Below are 15,511 nucleotides of genomic sequence, written 5' to 3'. Positions count from 1 at the left end.
AGAGAATAAACTAGCTAAATCAGGTTATTATTTTAGTGAAATACAGTATCAATCCTACCTCCACACAGAAAGACCATTTTTAGTATTTTTTTTAAATTCTCACTCATGAGCAAGAAGCAATATATTAAAAGCTGTATGGAATAGAAGGGTTGGAATGATTCTTCATATCTAGAATGACTTCATTTTATCTCTACAGAGTAATGGAGATTTGAAGAGAAAATGGACCTGGGCAATAGAATGGCTTGGAGATGAGCTAGAACGTAGGCCTTACACTGGCAACCCCCAGTATACATACAATAACTGGTCTCCACCAGTACAAAGTAATGAAACATCAAATGGTTACTTTCTGGAGAGATCTCACAGTGCAAGAATGACTCTTGCAAAGGCTTGTGAACTGTGCCCTGAAGAGGTGAGAAATCTAATGTTATTTTGAAATTAATTTATACACAGATAATCTTATCACAAAATAGAATTACAGCTTATGTATAATAGAAAGGCAGTGCCAAAGAATGTTCAAACTATCGCACCATTGCACTCATTTCTCATGCTAGTAAAGTTATGCTTCAAATCCTACAAGCTAGACTTCAGCAGTATGTGGATCGAGAACTACCAGAAGTACAGGCAGGATTTCGAAGAGGCAGAGGAACTAGAGATCAAATTGCCAACATACGCTGGATCATGGAGAAAGCTAGAGAGTTCCAGAAAAACATCTACTTCTGCTTCATTGACTATGCTAAAGCCTTTGATTGTGTGGATCACAACAAACTGTAGCAAGTACTTAAAGAGATGGGTGTACCAGACCATCTTATTTGTCTCGTGAGAAACCTATATGCGGTCCAAGAAGCAACAGTGAGAACTGGACATGGAACCACTGATTGGTTCAAAATTGGGAAAGGAGTCCAGCAAGGCTGTATACTGTCGCCTTGCCTATTTAACTTATATGCAGAGCACATCATGAGAAAGGCAGGGCTAGATGAATCAAAAGTTGGAATTAAGATTGCTGGAAGAAATATCAACAACCTAAGATATGCAGATGATACCACTCTAATGGCAGAAAGTGAAGAGGAACTGAAGAGCCTCTTGTTGCGCGTGAAGAAGGAGAGTGCAAAACTTGGGTTGAAACTAAACATTAAGAAAACCAAGATCATGGCATCCGGCCCTCTCAATTCCTGGCAAATAGATGGGGAAGAAATGGAGGTAGTGACAGATTTTATTTTCCTGGGCTCCAAGATCACTGCAGATGGGGACTGTAGCCAAGAAATTAAAAGACGCTTGCTCCTCGGGAGGAAAGCCATGGCAAATCTAGACAGCACACTAAAAAGCAGAGACATCACCCTGTCAACAAAGGTGCGTATAGTCAATGCTATGGTCTTCCCAGTTGCAATGTATGGCAGTGAAAGTTGGACCATAAAAAAGGCTAAGTGCCAAAGAATTGAGGCCTTTGAACTCTGGTGCTGGAGAAGACTCCTGCGAGTCCCTTGGACTGCAAGGCGATCAAACCGGTCAGTCCTAGAGGAGATCAACCCTGACTGCTCTTTAGAAGGCCAGATCCTGAAGCTAAAACTCAAATACTTTGGCCACCTAATGAGAAGGAAGGACTCACTGGAGAAGAGCCTAATGCTGGGAAAGATTGAGGGCAATAGAAGAAGGGGACGACAGAGAATGAGGTGGCTGGATGGAGTTACTGAAGCAGTAGGCGTGAGCTTAAATGGACTCCAGAAGATGGTAGAGGACAGGAAAGCCTGGAGGAACATTGTCCATAGGGTCGCGATGGGTCGGACACGACTTCACAACTAACAACAACAACAACATAATAGATACATGGATTGATATTTTGATATGACACTTTTAATAGGAGCTTTTAAACCAAAATTTTATAGTTTATTCTTGCAGTAAGTTAATGAAGTAAATTTTGATTGGGTTAAATCTTGAAAAATAGCTGATGACTTACATGTTAACATTGGATAGAAAATAGTGATAATAAAGGCTATATTATACCAAGCTGTTATTTTCCCTTCGTATAACATATTGAGGAAAAAGTAAAGAGAAGTCACACTTAATCTTATATTTCCATTATTTTCCAAGTTCTACTCTTAACTTTAAGCATCAGTTGTTCTCTAAATTTGCAATTTTGATTTCTTTGATTTCATCAAGATTTCTCCAAACTATAAATTAAGCCATAGTGGAGTTCAAAGTTTGAACTTCTATAAATCATAATATCAAACATATTGAGAATGCAATAGGAAAAGAAAAGGCATAAGAGAGCTTGTGACATTCAACCAGTGAGTTTCAGTTATTATCAAGCCCAGTTTTTATGTTCATGATTATTTTCTTTTCAGAATAAAAACCCAGTTTACCATTGAGTTGTCCTGTATCACACACTTTTTATTTAAAACATAAACTGAGAGCCAAAATCAGTGCATTGGACTTAATATTCCATTGAAGGACTAACTCAGCAACCATTAGAAGTTCTGACCTGGCCCTTTGTTACTCCAGTGCTGCATATGCATAGTCGAGTGTGAAAATAATCAATTTAAGCAAACATTTTACTTGTCAGTAATCAATAAATATTGAATTATACCTAGTTGTCTGAAGCTCACTAAAACAAGTAAATTGTATATTCTTGCTAGAATAGATGATAGGGCAAAAGTCAGCATAGTCAGACAGGTGTGACTCCAGTAGAACAGAGCCTTGCAAATATAGTGAGAGGCAGAATTTTCTATTTTCTCCTTTATTAGCAATAAACTACAGAACCTCACAGTAAAGAAAATGTAGACGGCAAAAACATAAAACTAGTGGAATGATGTTTCTATGGGTCTTAGATTAGTGGCAAGTGGACTGCAGATGTTAATATACCAGAATGTTAAATACATACATATAAAATTTCCTTTGAGAGTGATACATACACAAAAATGGAATGACTTCATTCTGCATTTGGTAATTTAAAAATTACTAGATCTATGAGTTAAAATGTCTGTACTGTGTAAGCTTAACAAATGTGTAGGAAAATAATCATTTTTAAATAAAAAAGAAACATAAAGATTTTGCCAGTGTATTAATGGAGTGAATTTCATTTCTAGGAACCAGATGATCCAGATGCTCCTGATGAGCATGAATCTTCTCCACCAGAAGATGCTCCATTGTACCCCCATTCACCTGGCTCCCAATACCAACAGGTGAGCAGAGATAAATCTTAAAAGAGAATTTGTTACTTCAATATAGCATTGGTGAATGGCAGCTCCATTCTTTCTAACCACAGGCAGCCAAAAAAAATGACTTTGCATATAACAGACTTTTGGATACTGTGCAAACATTTGTTGATGCTTGCAGGACAATTTTACAAAGCAAATCTAAATGCCTCAAAATATCTAAAACTATACATTTTGCATGAAATGACTGCTAATAATAGTAGACAATTAGCACACTCCAAGTGTTTTAGTCTATAATTCTCAAATCATTGATTATGTAAATTGTAGCTTACAGAAATTGCTGCTAAACATATGTTAGGACCTGATTGCCAAACATAGTGCTGGTGTCAAGTCCAGCTCTAGATAGTTTGGTGCCTTAGGCCAGGGCTTTTCAACCAGTGGTACGGGTACCACCTGTGGTACATTGGCCCCTGGCAGATGGTACGCAACCATCCTAGAAAAGTAGTGGGGGAGGGGAATGAGCTGAACCGGTAGCAGCACCGCACCACCCTGAGCGAGAGATGGCTGGAACTGCAGGGCTGTCAGGCCTCATCGGAAGCGCCAGGATCAGCGCTTCTTCAGGGTTAGGGTTAGACAGGAGTGTCACTGCGTGTTTTTTTTAGTTTTGCCAGCTTCTCTCATTTCTGTCTGTACATTTTCCCCTGCTCTCTGCACCTGTGTTACTACCACTGGGTGGACAGGCAGGTGTCTGGCTCGGCTGTGGCTTGGGGGGGCACTTTTTTCAGTGCCATTGTAACTTCAAAACAGTCACTAACCGAACTATTGTAAGTCGAGGACTACCTGTACTTCATCACTTTTTTTTGTCATCAAGTTTTTGACACCTTGCTAGGCGACTGGTGGTACTCAGAAGTTGACATATCCTAAAAGTGGTACAATGGGTGAAAAGGTTGAAAAGCCCTGCCCTAGGCACCCAGCCCCTGGTCCATGGACCAGCACCAGGCTACAGCATGCCAGAAACTGGTCCACACAAACAAGCAAAGCCCCACCCATGGGATGCAGGCAATACATGAAACCACATACCCTCCAGTCCACAGAAAAACCTCTCTCCACGGAACCGGTCCCTGGTGCCCAAAACATTGGGGACCTCTGCCCTAAGCAAATAATCTGGTGCCTCCTAGTTTGACTCATCTTCCAATTTCCTTAGGAATTTCAAAAAGGCACATTTTTCTTCTCTTCAAGTTTTTGAGATTTACATTTATGATTTTTAGCCCTAGACATTTTTTTCCTTTTCTCCAACATTTCATCTTATTACACTAGGAAATTATACTAAACGTTCAAGTATGTGTACAAGCTCACATAGTGTGCCTTTACTTCTTTTTGCCTTTTTACTGCGTTTTTCAATTTGGTATCTGTAGGCTTGTACTTTCTTAGCCTTGTTCTCAAGCTAATGGTTATGCTTCAGTCAACACTTATCTGATTCACAGTTCATTTGCAATGCTATCTAAAATAGTTCAAGAATAATTTGTGTGGTGGATTTTGAATTATCAGATTTTTTAACAGGCATGAAGAAAAGAAATTACATTAAATGCAAGCATATAAAATTAATCTCTTGAACTTTATATGCTGCTAAAATACCATGCTATCTCTGCAAAATGAAAATCATGTTATTTGATATGAATTATGTTATAATAATTGCATTATTAGTTTTAATTTTTATTAACCCACTTGTTAAATTGATTAATATTGGTTTTTATTTGCCTTCATTTTGCTTTCTTTACTGATGTCTTTAGATGTAGACTCTGTTGTCACAAAATTAACAGTATTTTTTTTATTCATCACCTCCCTTATCTGTAAATACATGATTTATTCTCAAGAGATTGTTTTCTCTCTTCCAGACTTGCACATTGACTAATTTTTATTTCAATTTTAGGTTATAATTAATCCCAGTTTATAGTATGATATACAAATTCTTTAAATTAATTTAGTTAATGCATATGATGTAAATTATTTTACTATGCTTAACTCAAAGACTACTGTGCCTTAGGGGCAAAAAATTAATCACAGTTTTCTTTAATAGATAATGCTACTACTTCCTCACCATTTCAATCCTGAATATTCTTCTTCCTTCTTTCCCAAGCTGTTTGTTTGATAGCATCTTTATTTTCCTTCAGATCTTGCCTGTAGTTAGACAGTGAATCAACATTTTGGTTTCATTACAAATTATATTTTTGTTAACAGATAATTTTTTCTCTAGACTGTTACAAACTAATCTACCCAGCAGCTATTTAAGTAAAGAAATTGAAATAATTCTTCTTAAACTGTATTTTCCTTCTTACAGAATAACCATGTGCATGGACAGCCATATACAGGCCCTGCAGCACACCATATGAACAATCCTCAGCGAACTGGCCAACGAGCACAAGAAAATTTTGAAGGCAGTGAAGAAGTTTCACCACCTCAGACAAAAGAATAGTGAAAATGCACACAATTAACTTGCTCCATCAAGACTGTGCACCCAGGCCTTACAGTCCAACTTTTCTCTGTGTCTGGCTGATATTTAGAAAAACTATTCCTAATCAACATGGAGTGAAGAGTCTATTCACTGTCTTATCTGCAGAAAATTGCTGTCAATATATAACCTGCCTGCAGTGGAAAGTGTATAGTGTTTTGTAATAAATGGCCTGATGCTAATGTGTAAATGGCAAAGGTGTATATAGTATATTAATGTTTGACTGTTAATTCTTAAAACAAGAAACTTTTTTTGTCTTGAATGAGACTCACAGATCTACAACAATTAATTTCTTGATATATCTGCTGCGCTCTACAACCAGTGTTGCCTGCCTAATGGCAGTTAGATCAACTCAACTCCTTACCCTTGTCCCACCCAAAAAGTAAGCCTCTTCATGTCAACCAGAAAAATACTTTCATATAATTCTTTGCCACTGGAGTCCATTTTACTATGAGCATCATAATGACTGGTAACCTTTTAATTCTTTGGTTGATGTGGAAAATTGGTGATATACCTTGTTTCTAGGTCTTTTTCCATTGCCTTTTCCATTCTGGTATTAAGTTAATCACTTGAAGCTATAGTTAAGCTGTAACATTTAGCATGGCTTCATACCAAGTTAGAATAGCCAGTGAGGAAAGAAAAATTCAGTTGTCCAAAATGACAACTGTTATTTGAACCCTTTTCTTCAGACACCTGAGTTATAAAACAGGAAGGGAGGGTTGGGCAAAGTGGCCGATGGTTTTCAGTTGCACATATGTTCCTCACATCTGATGTTTGACAGTTCTGTCTCTGGATGGGGTAAAAGAACACTTAGTTTTCAGTAATAGGAAATTAAAAGATTTAAAACAAATATGCAAATTTTGCTATGCCAGGATGCCTGGAGCATAACAGACTGTATTTGGTGTGCTTGTTTTGTTTCTTCAGTAGAGCTTATTTGATAAAACTTCTAATACTTTCCTTTATACTGCACCGCAGTGAAGTGGAAGTCAACAAAATCACACAATACTTGTGAGTGCCATTGCACCAAGTTAACTTGCTGATTTTCTGCTCATGCACAATTCTACTTGGAAGGAAGAATTGTCTTAGCTCTATATCCATTATAAGAGAAATCTTAACGTAGGAGCAGGGTTTGATTATTAAAGTAAATAAACTACTGGTTAGTCAAATATAAACCCGAGGTATCTCTGTTCCAGAGTAAACATTTGTTTAAAGACTTCAAGGAACTCATCAGTAAATACTGTATTTAAATTAAAAATTGGTAACTTGAATGTGTGTAATTATTTTGGAACCTGTCAAAAAACCAAATACCCCTGCAAACAGATACAGCCCACCCTATACTATTTAAATATTTGCTGTTTTATTTTATAGAAATTATTTTGCTGAATTCACAAATAGAATTTGATTTAAGAAGACCATTTTTGTCCTGTGGTATGTGTGTGTGGTTTTTTTAAAAAACAGAATGCACAGGTAGTTGAATTCTGAGCACTATACTGAATTCTGGAACAAAAGTCACAGTGAGATTTGGTGGACATAAATTTGACCCTTGACAAAGAATAAAAAAAGAAACCTGTCATAGTTTCTTAATGTGACTATCTTGTACTTTTTGTATGTTTTATATATACATATATATTTAATGAGCACAAGCTTCCTGGTATTTTTATTAAGTTAATACAAACAATACTGCTTATCAAACTTAGGATTTATAGTTGAAATAAGTAAATTGAGGAAATCGCAGATTTCTTTTGCATTTAGTGTAACTAGAGTCTTAACACATTTTTATTCTAGGTAAAATGTTCACATTACCCTTCCAGGTTTGCTCTAATATACTTGTTATGTTTTAATAGCATTTTCTTGGATTGGTTAACAACATTTGACTGAAGCTTTACCCACCTATTTGGGTAAATTTAGTACTAGCTTAAACAAAATAATACTCTTGATTTTGTATGAGAACCTCAAGCATTCCCTTGCTCCAGCACTGATGTTATTTCAAAAAACTATTTTTGCCTTCCAAAACAAAGCAGTTATTATTTCAGCCTTTGGGGGGGGGGGGAAGCAAGTGTGACACAATTGTGGAACTTATGTTCACAATGCTATATGTTTTTACCCTCCATGGGGGAACATGTTTTAAAATGGGGTAGCAGAAACATGAGAATTCTTTTTTTAGGCAAAATGTCAGATTTATTCCTTTTTAAATATTCTACATAGCAATTTATGCTTCTGTCAGTTATGGCAACAGCTTCAAAACTGTAATTTTATTACCTCAGTATTGATGGCACACAAGTCCTCAAAGTGCCTAAATGTTTAATTTTACTTTTCCCCTTACTATTGAATTCTGCTTTTTTTATGGAAACTGCTGTCTTCCATAAAAGTTATTCACCTATTGTTAATCTTACCTTTTTAAAAAATAATTTTAAGATTCAAACAAAAATAAGTTGAACAGCTATAGAGAAAAAAATAGCAATTTTCTTACAAGAATGTATTTATAAAAATAGCTTTCATTTTTATAGGACCAATTCTGTATGTGTGTAACTCTTTATCACTGAGCTCAGTGAATACTAAATGTTTTGTTTTAGTATTCTCACTGCTAAACTCTTAACCTAATCAAGTATGCATGGCTGCCAGCTTGCTGTTTTTTTAATGTATTTTTCACTTTGAAAGATCTTTTGAATGCCAAAAGTCACAGGAGCCTCATTCATTAAAAAAAAAACCTAGTTTCTAGTCTTTAGCAGTTTGGGGGAAATAACGGTAAGCATGAATGCTATGTTCTCTGAAAACCAAACAAGTAAAAAATATCCAAAATAAAATTTTAAATCTCATAATCCTTAAATTGCATAATGTAGTTTCAGTTTTGAGAATTAGCTTTAGAAATGCATGTATTGGTTTGATTTGCTTTTCAAACAGAATTAACTAGAAATAAACAATTATAAAGAATGTATATGTAGAGATAACTTTCTGAATGTCCTTTGTTCATTAGTGAATTAAAAAGAGTAAGTATTTGAAATAATTTAGTCAGTTTAGAGTTAAGAATAAAATAGTTTTTCTTCCCTCTTTTGGCACACTTTCTTATAGAAGCATACATGATCTTGCCACTGCCATACAGGCATTCTTAAATAAAGTTGCACTTTAAAAACAAGCTGCAAAATCTTTGTGTTAGGTTTCATGTTTCATGAAAAGCATATTCCCTAGGGCAGGGGTAGGCAACCTTGGCTCTTTTACGACTCATGGACTTCTTCAACTCCCAGAATTCCTGAGCCAGCTGGCTCAGGAATTCTGGGAGTTGAAGTCCATGAGTCGTAAAAGAGCCAAGGTTGCCTACCCCTGCCCTAGGTGGAATAATCTGAAGAATTATCCCAATAACACTCCTGTGTGTCCCATTGAAGCTTGATTAAAATACTGTTTTGTTTTTCCGACAGTCTTAATGTTCACTGATCTCCGTGTACTGTTTATAAAAAAAATGGCAATATTACCAAATGTTATATGGCTAAATGTTTGTGCTATATAAAGTAGATTGTTATGGATATTGTTAACACAAATTGTGCTAGGGTTCACATTCTTAAAAACGTATTTTACCGAAAAGAAAAAAAACCCAAGAAACTTCTGCAAGAAATAAATACTTAAGAAAAGTACAAACATTTTTCTCTCAATGGAGATTATGGCAATTTGAAGAAAAACATGACAGGACAGGTTCACACTTGTATGTGTACCATTTCATGATACTCATGTCAGGTGGTGATTTGTATGTTGTTGAGTCATAAATCAAATGTTTTGACTGAAACATTTGCAGTTTTGCAATGATTTCTTTCCTAGGAATGAACAAAGTTGACAGAAGAGGTATTCTGTCTCTTCCTGTTTCTTCTAATAGTCTATCCTGAACTCGAGAAGAGTCCTCTATCTGAATTGGAACAGTTTTCTCCTCTGTGTGATACTGTTCACCTTGAAGTTATCTTCTACCTCTAAGGAACTATTTGGGGGGAATGGGGAGGAGGTAGCTGAAATTTACTTGTTTTCCATTTTCTTTCCCAATTAGTTTTATCAGATCAAGGGAATCTATCCCAATACAGTCAATAGAAGCAAGTTGCTACATGTTGAACTTGTGTAGATTTAGCCATACATTTTTGGCTATAGGCTCTATCAGCTTTCTTTGGCTAGTTGGAACCATTTAAAGAGAAGAAAAGCTTCCTTATTTCAAATTTTGAAACGAAATGGATGAAATCTACACATTCTTATTAGTTTCTCAGCTTGCTTTCTATTTTTGAAATTAACTAGGCTTATTTATATCCCTGATTTGTCTAATTAAACATGGCTACAGCATTAATATTGTTCATTACATTAATCTATTTCTGGTACTTCCTATTTTTCAAGGAATTTTACACTGAATTTCACTTTTTTCCAAATCAAAATATTACATAAATTATGTATTGAAGTAGATTTGAATCACAATGGCTTCCAGGTGCCTAAAAATAAATTCTTTTAGGTTAACTTAAAGTTATTGGTGACTTGCTCTACTACAAAACATGTACTTTGTAGTTAGGACAAGCCTAACTACAAATCAGGAAGTTACCTGTTTGAATTTCATTTGCTTAGAGCTCATTAGATAGCCTTGGGCAAGTTACTCTTTCAGCATCAGACTCTCTTATTATTGTACTATAGTCGTATGCAAAAGTGTGTGCGTGTTTGGTCAAATCATAGTAAAGATGAAGAGAGATTGAATTTTCAGCAAGACAGTGATCCAGAACATACCTCTTGATTCAGATTTGTTTAAAATAGGTAAAAAAATTTGAAATGGTCTTCAAGGTCAATCAAATGGTCTTCAAACAATTTTGAAGATTGTTTCTGATTTAGAAATGTTATGCGAGGGAGAGAGAGGGAGACAAGAATCAAGCAAAATAAGATCCATTAACAACTGAAAGCTGCTAACTTCAGGCAAAGGACGTGTTAATGAGCACTGATGAAGGGAATATTCACCATTTTCTCATTCTGATTCTGGTAAGCAACCACATAAAGAATAAATAGGCATTCAAACTTTAGAGTGGTGTATTGAACTGTTACACTTAGAGCTATCAACTTCTGTTCATTTATAATGATCCAATCTACATTTTGACCAAGGGTACATAAACTTGTAAATAACTTACTTTCTGTCAGTGTAGTTATCACCTGCATGCAGTTGGGTTTCCTCTGTTTTTACTTTCTGATTTTTAATCTTTCTGTCACAAGTGCTTTTTTGGGACTAATTGCCTTCATCTATGTTCTACCCAATATCCCCTGGAAATACACGACCAAGGGCCGAGTCATTGATGGGTAGCAATTCCAATTGCTATAATGAAAACGAGTCTCAGTCAAGGAGATGGCTGTTGACTGACCTAAGCACAAATGTCAGATTGTGTGACAAGCAAATTATCTATGTTTTATTTTCTATAGATCTTTAACTCATTTTGCTTTTTCTTGACATCGTAATTCTAAAATTTATTAAAATAGCTTTTGTTCCCCTCTCCTGCCAATCAGAATGATACCAAAAATATTTGCTTTGTTTTATTTTATATGGCTTAATTTTCTGTCCTCTTTAAAAAGAAAAATAATGTATTTTCAGGATTTTAGTATATTAATTTTTGGGACAAATTGGATGAATTTTTTTACTGTTGTTTTGCTTTTCTAAAATGCTATCTTTGGGTAGTTCACCCTTTTGTTCTTTTTAAAAATGCATCAGTTGCTCTTAGTGTAAACATCTGTACCTTCAAGTTTCTTTTCTTTTTTTTAATTTGAATGCTAAAGGATTCTGATTGTTCTTGCACATGTGCTTCCTGTATGCCTCTTTTTTTTCTATACTGGCTTTCCTTTAACAATAATGCAATGTTGGTTAATTTACTTTTTTTTTCTAATTTCATGTCTGTTTTTTAATTTTAGAAAAATAATGTGTCGCTTTCAGTACAGTATTATGGTTTGGCTGACTTAAGTAACTTGAACAATAACAATAACTTACCTCAGTAAAGTGCTTTCTATTGTAAGGCTAGCTTGAAAAAATGGTAAAAGATCATGGCTTCAGACTCTTACAAAAAGGCTAGGCAAAACTAATCATTGCAGATTAATTATAGATGTGAAAAGGAAGTGGCAGAACAAGAAAAGCTTTTACTGTTCTAAATCTTTTAGAAAAGATTTAGCATCTCTTTATACATATTGGAATGCTTTGCATACAGAAATGTGGTAACTATTGGCTTTGTCATCAATATAGAGCTGCTCTGATGCCAGAAGGGCTAGTAGTCCAGTGGGTGTAAACTTGGATTCTCCTGCTACAAGTGTTTCTATGATTACTTACAAAGAACATAGGGGGGAATTAAGTAAAGAGCTGGAACTAAAATCCAATGAACGTGGCTATGATTTCAGTACAAATATGATATCCTTTTCTTTCTTTGGGTCTAATTATTCCAAATATATTGCAATATTTTTATTTTTAAATATTGAAACGTTATGTTTTCTGTTTTACCCTGGGAACCAAATGATGGAAAGCTAAATGCTTTTCCAGTAGTTCTTTTTTTAAAAAACCTTTTTACCTGACGAATGATTTAAGCTCTGATATTTTGTTTTTGTATTTAAATACATTTTAAATACATTGGAGCTAGATTTTATTAGTGTCTTCATAAATATTAATAGATATTCTGTTTTCCTAACAGGCATAGGTTCTTGCAGTTATAGTTGATTGTTCAGAGAATGCCGTCAATATTATTGACCAATAATTCTAAAAAGTCTGAAACTCTGCTGTTTTGAGCATTGTAACTTCTAATTTAGGGACGCGGTGGCTCAGTGGGTTAGGACGCTGAGCTTGTCGATCAGAAGGTCAGCAGTTTGGCGGGTCGAATCCCAAGTGCCGCGTAACAGAGTGAGCGTCTGTTACTCGTCCCAGCTTCTGCCAACCTAGCAGTTTGAAAGCACGTTAAAATGCAAGTAGAAAAATAGGGACCACTACGGTGGGAAGGTAACAGCGTTCCGTGTGCCTTTGGCGTCTAGTTATGCCGGCCACATGACCACGGAGACGTCCTCAGACAAGCGCTGGCTCTTCGGCTTTGAAACGGAGATGAGCACCGGCCCCTAGAGTCAGAAACGACTAGCACGCATGCGCGGGGGAAACTTTACCTTAACTTCTAATTTGCAAGTAGCAAGTAATTTAATCCTCCAGATGTTATTCAATGGCAATTTTGGGACAGGACCAGCTCTGAAGAATGCCAAGAGAAACATCTGGAGGGCCAGAGGGTCTGCAACGTATCTGGTATACTACTTTGGTTCCCATGGGATGCAATTTCCCATTCCCCACCCTAACCCTTCCTGCCCTTCCAGATACTGCCCTTCCGGATTCCACTTGGGAGCAGGAACTTACATTGAGAAGGGAACTGCATTATCTCAGCACTGGGAGATGCTCTTTGGTTAAGGAAGGGACTAAAACGTTATTTCTCACCAGCTAGTTAACAATTTTGTGCCCATTCTTTTCATTAGCCCTGATGGTGCAGTGGTTAGAATGCAGAACTGCAGGCTATTTCTGCTGACTCCTGGCTGCCAGCAGTTGACTCAGCCTTCCATCCTTCCGAGGTCAGTAAAATGACCCAGATTGTTGGGGGGCAATATGCTGACTCTAAACTGCTTAGAGAGGGCTGCAAATTGTGAAGTGGTATATAAGTCTTAAGTGCTATTGCTATTAGCAGACTAATATAAATACTTCGTGTAAGACATTGGGGCTATATATTTCATTGTAAACAAAAGATAGCTTGGGTTTTAAATTGTATGTTCCCTCTGCGGTAAGTGCAACAAAAGCATATGAATTTCATTTGCACTTTTGAACAGTTTGCTGCTCTAGAATATTTTCTGCTTCATTATATTACTTATAATTTTAAATTTCCAGTAAAAGGGCTAAAGCACTGTAGTGTATCTGCAAATATGTTATTGCAGGATACCTCTGCCTCATACATGCACATATATACGTAAGTCATAACGACATGAAATTAGTGTAACTTTATAAGCGCAAAGTAGTTAAAATTTTGCTAGCTGGGATAACACCACTTGAATTAGTTAAGCGATACCAAATCTATAACTGAAATATGTCTTATTAATCCCCAAATGAGTCATCTTCTAAATTGATGAGGATCATAAAACTAGTCTAGATGATATTTGGTCTTTTGTAATTCTACAGCAAATTGGATTGGATAAGATTGTCCTGAATTTTTTGAAGTGGACTTGGCAAGTTAAAGAGCTGAATGTTAGCTCTTGTGACTCCTTAGACACCAGGGGCATGAAGAGATAGAAAATAATGAACTCTTCTTCAGATTGAAGGCAAGTCCAAGTTCTAAAAAGGTTTACATCTGCCGAAACTGAACAATTAATGGTAAGACCAATCTTCTATTATCAAATAAAATAGGTATTTGAAATGCTTGTAATTCATTTACATCATTCTTAAGTTTGAATATATATTATTACAGTACATTAATATATTACATATTACATTAACTTCTAGGGGAGAAAATTGAGGGTGGCCTTTAGAGAAATCCTGAGCAACAAAAAAGGGGTTGGATAGAGAAGAGATACAACCTTTCTCTCCCCATTAGATCTTTATCCAAATCAGGGTCTGGAGTTTAAAGATTGTGCAGATTAATATCATCCATGCTCCTCTACAGAAAGGGGATATTAAAAAAAGCCCAAGCATTCATCCATCTTCATCATTAATGAAAGTTAACTGTTTCTGAAGTTGTTAATTTCAGAATGTTGACTTCAACTTTTTTATGTATTATAATTGGCACTTAGTGTTGCTGGAATTTATGCTTTGATAACTCTTATCATTATGAAGCTAGGTTCTAAATGTGCCTTACAAATAGTTGCATCTTTTTTTTATTTTGCAGTATTGCTGTTTGCAACATTAGAGGTGCAAAAACTAAAAACCATGAAACATATGCTTTGATTTGATGGATGCTATTAGGGACTGCAAACTGTTGCATGTGGATAACAACCATTTTCAATAGAGTATTTGAATATGGACAACTTGAATTCTAGGATGGCTGGAAAAGCAGGCATGGAAAGAAGGCACCAAGAATACTGGAAATCCAAGCCATGCAAAGGAAGAGAGGGATAAGGTGCATCAGTCTTTTTCTACATGCCCTATAAGATTACTCTAGGTGTTCTTTTCTTCAATCAAATTTCTGACCCACCTTGTGTTTGCTTAAGGTCCAAATACATTTCCCAGCAGCAACATAAGCTAGAAGTTACAGTGGAAGAAGGGGAAGATGATGAATAAAATGGATGGATGAGATTTTAAAAATTATAAGTAGTCTTCATTTACAACAGTTCATTTAGTGATTGTTTGAAGTTACAACAGCACTGAACAAGTGACATGACTGTTTTTCACATGACCATTATAGCATCCCCAATTCAGACGCTTGTCAGCTGACTCATGTTTATGGCAGTTGCAGAGTCCCGGGGTCATGTGATCACCCTTTACAACCTTCTGACAAGCAAAGTCAATGAGAAAGCCAGATTTGCTTAACAACCATGTTACTAACTTTATTTCTGCAATGTGTTTCACTTAACAACTGAAGCAAGAAAAGTCATAAAATGGGGGAAAATTCACTTAACTATTTCACTTAGCAACAGAAATGTGCTCAATTATGGCCGTAAGTCAAGGACTACCTGTATAGCATTGAAATCTTTGGAATAGTACAGGTCAATCTGGTGAGCTTTTGTCCATAAATTCAAAATCTCATTCAGTGGTGTCTTACTACTGTATGTCAGTCATGCAATACAAGAATTGCAGACTTCATGGCATCCACTAACTCCATCTTCAGGGAAATATTTTTAAGATTGATGTCTACACAATTGCCTT

General features: G+C 35.9%; 1 protein-coding gene across 2 annotated transcripts in view; it reads left to right on the top strand.

Moving 5' to 3' along the window:
- USP9X (ubiquitin specific peptidase 9 X-linked) overlaps window positions 1-7,293 on the top strand; it is a 127,642-nt gene extending 120,349 nt beyond the window's left edge. For both annotated transcript variants that reach the window (XM_081327628.1, XM_081327627.1), the window contains 3 exons: window positions 197-409; window positions 3,081-3,176; window positions 5,488-7,293. In XM_081327628.1, coding sequence (XP_081183754.1) covers window positions 197-409; window positions 3,081-3,176; window positions 5,488-5,622 — 444 coding nt within the window. In that variant the 3' untranslated portion in view covers window positions 5,623-7,293. The remainder of the gene's footprint in view (window positions 1-196; window positions 410-3,080; window positions 3,177-5,487) is intronic.
- Window positions 7,294-15,511: the final 8,218 nt, after the last annotated feature.

Source organism: Vipera berus, assembly GCF_964194415.1.
Source record: "Vipera berus genome assembly, chromosome: 4".
NCBI lineage: Eukaryota > Metazoa > Chordata > Lepidosauria > Squamata > Viperidae > Vipera > Vipera berus.
The sequence above is the reverse complement of the archived record's forward strand: the minus strand, read 5'-3'. Positions and strand labels throughout refer to the sequence as shown.